This window comes from Heterocephalus glaber, unplaced genomic scaffold (genome assembly GCF_053883595.1).
Source record: "Heterocephalus glaber isolate CG9 unplaced genomic scaffold, H.glaber_assembly_v1.0 deba00001060, whole genome shotgun sequence".
Taxonomy (NCBI): Eukaryota; Metazoa; Chordata; class Mammalia; order Rodentia; family Bathyergidae; genus Heterocephalus; species Heterocephalus glaber.
Window position 1 is genome coordinate 1,879,005 of NW_028258185.1, and position 6,394 is coordinate 1,885,398.

The 6,394-nt window shown below is 51.2% G+C and overlaps 1 protein-coding gene across 1 annotated transcript; it reads left to right on the forward strand.

Moving 5' to 3' along the window:
* Positions 1–242: 242 nt before the first annotated feature.
* On the forward strand, positions 243–5,580 carry Krt3 (keratin 3). Its single transcript, XM_004872823.2, is given in 12 exon segments — positions 243–875; positions 1,889–1,919; positions 1,922–2,108; positions 2,574–2,599; positions 2,675–2,706; positions 3,008–3,103; positions 3,369–3,498; positions 3,501–3,532; positions 3,920–4,009; positions 4,302–4,524; positions 4,841–4,873; positions 5,330–5,580. Coding segments are annotated over 12 exon segments (1,728 nt in total). The 5' UTR covers positions 243–278.
* Positions 5,581–6,394: the final 814 nt, after the last annotated feature.

Consider the following 6,394-nt stretch of genomic DNA (forward strand, 5'->3'; position numbering starts at 1 on the left):
CTCCTTGCCAGGTAAGCCTGCCACCTTAGCACTTCTACCGTTTCAAATATTTCTCAAGGTGTTTGGTAGCCTGGAACAAACTTCTGCCTTGGAGGCAAACCCAGCCCATGAATATTTGGGATTAATTATTTCTCCTTTGTTTGAGCCCAACAACCTCCTGCAATGTATCAAAAAGGGATTCATTCTGTACAGTCGTCAGTCCCCTTCTCTTCCTGCCTGTGAGCTCAGTGTCCTTGATGCTTAAGTCTCACTCTTTTCCCTTCACCAAGCTCCTTGCCATGAACAGACAAGCCTGCAAGGCACCTGGAGGCAGGAGCCAGGGCTTCTCCGGCTGCTTGGCTGCGGTCTCTGGTGGCAGCAGGATGAGCTGTGTGGCCCGCACTGGGGGCTCTGGTGGAGGGGCTTGTGGGTTCCAGAGTGGAGCAGGCAGCTTTGGCAGTTGCAGCCTCTATAACCTGGGTGGCAGGAAGAGCATCTCTATCAGTGTGGCAGCCGGTGGCTCCCAGGCTGGTGGCTTTGGTGGAGGGCAGAGCAGCTGTGATAGTGGCTTTGCGGGTAGCTATGGAGGTGGCTTTGTGGGTGGCTACAGAGGCAGCTTTGGCAGTAGCTTTGGTGGTAGTAGAAGAATGGGAAGTGGGTTTGGTGGAGCTGGTGGCTTTGCAGTGGTTGGTGGCTTGGGTGGTCTTGTTGGCTTTGGTGGGCCTGCTGGTTTTGGCCCTGGTTGTTTCCCTGGGGGAATCCAGGAAGTGACTGTCAGTCAGAGCCTCCTACAGCCCCTCAGTGTGGAGACTGACCCCCATATTGGGCAAGTAAAGGCCCAGGAGCACGAGCAGATCAAGACTCTCAACAACATGTTTGCCTCCTTCATCGATAAGGTAATGGGCCTGATTGGGCATCCATTTCTAGGCTAGGACTTTGAACTTAACTTTCAGAGAGTGTTCAAATGTGTCCTGCATAGACCAGGCTAGACAGTGAGGAGTTGGGCAAAATACTGGGGTCTGGGAAGATATTTAGCTCTGGCTGATTAGTTTCTCTTTATGGTCAAGTGGTGCATGTGTGGGAAGAAAATGGTGCCCTGTTTGGATCCAACACCATTGCGCCCTGCTTGTCTGAGCCTCTGCTCTAGTCTCCCGCTTGTTTCTTTAGCTAGGCCTAGGCTGGTAGAGCTGGTAGCCCGGGACAAGGGCCATGGCCACTGGCAAAGAAGGGTCTGACCTCAAATTGCAAATGTGAGTTGTCCTCTGAGGCTTTCAATGAGGCCAGGCCATGGAGATGTATTAAGAGGCTTAAGCAGAATCCCAGTCTCAAGGGGCTGTGTGAAGTTGATGGCTTCCTTCGCATTCCTACCTAGGCAGGAAAGGAAGGGTGCTCAGTGACCTTCTCCAGACCAGAACATCTGAGGTGGGGCTGTGAGGCCCAAGAGAAGTGTTATGCTGACTATGACATGCCAACAAGTGTCAGTTCCCAGAGACTCACAGCCTTTGAAAGGTGGCAGTGTCCCTGGAGTCTTAGATGGAGTGGTGCTGCTGGGCTTCATGTACATTTTTGCAGAATGTACTATATTTTGGGAAGTTGGGATAGTGCTGAGGTCCCTAGGAACACCAAGGAGTCATCTTTATAATCTTGCACTTAGGCAGGTGTCTTTCTTGTTTCCACTGCATGTCTCTCTTCTCTTCGTAACTTTCCAAGTCATGCTGCCTCCTTAATGCCCTGACTCACAGGGCTGATCACAGTCCCAGCAGCTGCAGCAGGAGCTGCTTTCACATCTGCTCTAGGCCTTTGTGCTGGGAAGCAGGAGATACAGACATCCAGACCTGCCTGGGCTGCCAAGGGACTCCCCTCCCTGCTCACCGCCAGTGTTGCCTGACACTTCTCCACTGTGCTGCAGGTGCACTTCCTGGAGCAACAGAACAAGGTTCTGGGGACAAGTGGGAGCTACTCCAGAAGCAGGGCACCAGTTCCACCACTGGCACCAACAACCTTGAGCCTCTGTTTGAGAACTACATTAACCACCTGCGGAGTCACCTGGGTGGGATCCTTGGGGAGAGAGGCCACTTGGACTCAGAGCTAAGGAACACGCAGGACCTGGTGGAGAACTTCAAGAAGAAGTGAGCAAAAGGGAAGGAGGGCGAGATGCCCTGAGCCACCCTTCTCAGAATTTCCCTACCTGTGTCCCTCCTGCCTGCTGTGCAGTTGTGTTGCCTGGCCTGTTACTCTCTTTACCATCAGGGGACAGCTGGGTAGTGAGGTTCCCCCTCACCTTCCTTCTCTAAGCACAGTCCTTTACAAATGAACTTGTGGCAAGAGGCAGGAGTTTAGAGCTGAAGCATTTCCTCCTGAACCAAGTTGGGGAAAATTCTGGTTCTAGGATGTGAAAGATTCTGGGGCAACCCAAGGTAGAGTGATTAATCGTCCTGGAGGTTTGTTTGGGACTGAGGGTTTTCCTGAAATGTGGGACTTTTAGTGTGAAAATCAAGATAGTTTGCCATGGAAAACTGGAATGCCTGGTCTCCCTAACTAATAGGGAGCTGGGCAAGAGGATGTGTTCATTAAAGAGAGGGGGATAAAGACAGATGGGTGAAAGAGATAAATTTCCAGGGTTTTAGAGAAAAGTGGTATTTATGACAACTTTAGAACCAAACAGCCATTTCTTTTTTACTTCCACAGACCACAGTGGCTGAGAATGAATTTGTGACCCTGAAGAAGGTAAGGACCATGTGTGAGGCTCCTGGCAATTTTCCAGTGGGGTTGGGGGATCTCCTTACTCCACTTCCTCAAGGCTGCCATGTTCAGGCCCTTGGAGCAATAAAAAGAAGCCAGGGGCTTCTTAGTTAGGAAGATCCCTAAGAGTCAGTTAATTGGTCTTTCATTTTTGAGTAGGATTGAAATCACACAGTCTCTGTTTGGACAAGTACTATCCCCAGCCCTGGTCCCCCCAGACTCCCTTGCTACAGTTTGTTGTTTGTTTCTTATGGAAATGAGGCCTTTATGTTTCTGTCTTTCTCAGGATGTGGATGCTGCCTACATGAACAAGGTGGAGCTTCAGGCCAAGATGGACGCCCTGGTAGATGAGATCAACTTCCTGAGGACTCCCTATGATGCAGTGAGGATGTTTCCTGCTAAGCATGGGGAGAGCGGGAGGGTGAGTTGTTTTCAGATTTGAGGCTGGGTATTTTGGTATGTAGGTCCTAGAAGACTGTCATGCTAGAGATGATGCCCTTTGGTAGGGGTTCTGCAGATTGGCTGGAGACACCTGGGACATTTAGAGCTAAGAGTCAGTGAGTGGGGATATTGATCAGGAGTCTCTCTAGGCCTGTGCTCTTGTGGCAGAGACCCTGAAAGTGAATAGTCTCCCTCTATGTTGGCAGGAGCTGTCCCAGATGCAAAGTCACGTCAGTGACACTTCTGTGGTCCTATCCATGGACAACAACCACGATCTGGACCTGGACAGCATCACTGCTGAGGTTCATGGTCAGTACGAGGACATTGCCCCGAGGAGCAGGCTAAGGCTGAGGCCCTGTACCAGACCAAGGTGGACGTAAGTACCTCTCAGGGGATCCAGTGAGTCTCAGGAGGCCATGTCCTGTGGGATTGCTAAGTGGTGAGTTCCCAGGGATCCCTCTTGGTTCTACTCTCTGGAGATATCCTTCTAATGGTTGTTCAGCTGAAGAATGTCTGTCTGCTGAGGGGGAAATTGTTGCACTACCCCCTGCCAGACTGACTCTTGCTTGCTCAGGGCCTATAGGTTGGAAGACTCTTCTACCACAACATCCCACATGTCCTCTTCCCTGATGAAACACATCAATACCATTTTAACAAATGCTTACTAAGAATGTCAAGGTTTGGTGGGTGGCGTTGGGTGGTATAGAAACAAGCTAGGCAAAGCCAGAGTAATCTCATCTTCCCTTTCACTTTCTAGTTGGGAGAGCTGCAGACCAAGAGCGAGATCCAGGAGCTCAACAGGATGATCCAGAGGCTGCGGGCGGAGATTGAGGATGTCAAGAAGCAGGTGGGATGGTGCCTGGGCTGACTGGTCAGGAGTAAGGGTCAGAGTCTCAGGGCTCCCAGGCAGGACTTTTGGAGGTCATCTCAGGCAGCATTGGCTTCTGCAGAGTTCATAGACCAAGGCAATCTAGATGGCTGGCTAACCTGCAGGGAAATATCTCTTTGGATGAGACAATATGGAGGTGCTAGAGGGAGGAGTAATGTTTCCTGATTTTAAGATGGGATAATTCTTTCTAAGATGAAGAAAGTTTGGGACCCTCCTGCTGGCCTTATCCCATCCATCTCCCATGTCCCAGAATGCTAACCTGCAGACATCCATCGCAGAAGCTGAGCAGCAGAGGGAGATGGCCCTCAAGGATGCCAGTGCCAAGCTCCAGGACTTGCAGGCTGCACTACAGTAGGCCAAGGATGACCTGACCCAGCTGCTGCGTGACTACCAGGAGCTGATGAATGTCAAGCTGGCTCTGGACATGGAGATTGCCACCTACCGAAAGCTGCTGGAGGGTGGGGAGGGCAGATGGGCCTCTAGTCCCATATTCCTGAGGCATGTCACATGCCGAGGGCTGGATAAGTGACCAAACAATGGGGATGGAGACCTGTTGAAAAGAGAGAGGCCCTCACCTTCCATAGGTCTTACAGAGAAACACTTATTTTTACCAGGGCTCTTGCTCCACAGATTGCCCAAGTGCGTTTGCAACCAGTGCACTGGGGCCTTTTGTTATGACCCAGAGCAGGGTGGATAAAGCTTACTGACCTTCCCAGCTTCTCAGTTCATGGGTTGGTTGCAGATATGCTTTGTGACAGAGCCATTTTTCTCTTGTTTTTTCAAACAGGATGTCTGGAGAATGCCAGAGTGCTGTCAGCATCTGTAAGTGGTCAAAGTAACCATGACAGTCAGAGCTGGTCCCCAAATATCTCTCCCCAAATATCTGTACAGGGAAGAAGCAACTAATTAAGAGAATATTCCTGTGAAAGTTGGAGGGGTCTTCTGAGGATGGAGGGGCAGAAGATTGGCTTCTATAATTGGGGTTCAGAGCACTTTTAATGGGTATAGAATGCCAATGGGAAGTATCTGATAGGGAGCCCTTTAATGGAGGAAGAATTCAAACACTGGATGATCTCTAAGGAGGTCTTTAAGAGTTGTCCATATGTAGAAGGAGCCATTGAGTCATTCTTAATGATGGATGACATTAGAATGCCCCCAATGATTGTCAGCTGCAAAGCTGCCCTATCACTCCCAATCTTCCTGACCCAGTGGCACATTAACTAATTATAACACAGTGATGTGGGCACTGGGGCACTGCTGTCTTTTCCTCCTCCACAGCTGTGGTCAACAGCAGTGGTACGATTTCAGCCTTGGCAGGCAGTTATGGTGGTGGCTTTAGCGTAGGAGGTGGCACAGGCAGTGGCTTTGGCTTGGGAGGTGGCAGTGGATCTGGCAGCAGCAGTGGATTTGGCAGCTGCAACAGTTTCAGTGGTGGCAGAAGCTTTGGCTCTGGCTCTGTGGGTCACAGTGGAGTCAGCTGGGGTGGCACTGTCAAGCTCCCCCAGTCCTCCCAGCGCTACTCCAGATAAAGAACGAGCATGCTCACCAGCATCACAGTCCCTCAGCGCCTCCCTCCTCACCCACTCCTCCCTTCCCAGTGTCATGTCACCCTGCCTCTAAAGGAGTGGCTAGGGCTGGAGGGCTGGGACTCTTGCTTTTTCATGTGGGTCCCTGGCTGAGCCCAGCCATGAGGATTTCAAGCTCTCTCCTCTCTGGTCCAAGTGTATGCCTGTGATTATCCAGGTGTGGCCTCAGCTGCCACTTCCTGCTGTCCTTGGGGTTGTCCCCTCCCTGGCTGGGAGAGTCACCACAGTTCTGGTGTATATAACATGCAGCTCCCTCTGCCCCCATGTTCTGTCACCAATAAAATGCATTGTGTCTCACACTAGGCCTCTGAGTATTCTCTCCACATCCATCTCCCCACTGGACTGACCCCTCTGGTTAGCTCCCTGGGCTTATGTCTTCTACCTCTCCCTCGTGGGCCCCACGGTCCACAGAGCAACTGGAATACTTCTGTTCCAAAACAGGGCTGTTCCTTTTCATCATCCATTGGATGGGATTTAAATGGGCAAAATTTGGCTGTTCATTTATTCTTGGAGCACTGTGGGGTGGGGCTTCACAGTTCCTGGGGTGGGGGGGAAGGCTGGCCCAGGCAGACACCTATCTCCTCTGCCGTCACTCATTTGGTGGAAGTCAGAGAGCATTGGAAACAGATTTTCCCTTGGTGCTGGTCCCCCTCTGGCTTGCATCCTGAAAGTGTCCCCCATTAAGGCACACTGCTAGAAGCCCAGGGCTGCAAGATTCTCCTAGAGCAACCTACTCAGTGTCTGACCCATGAGCATC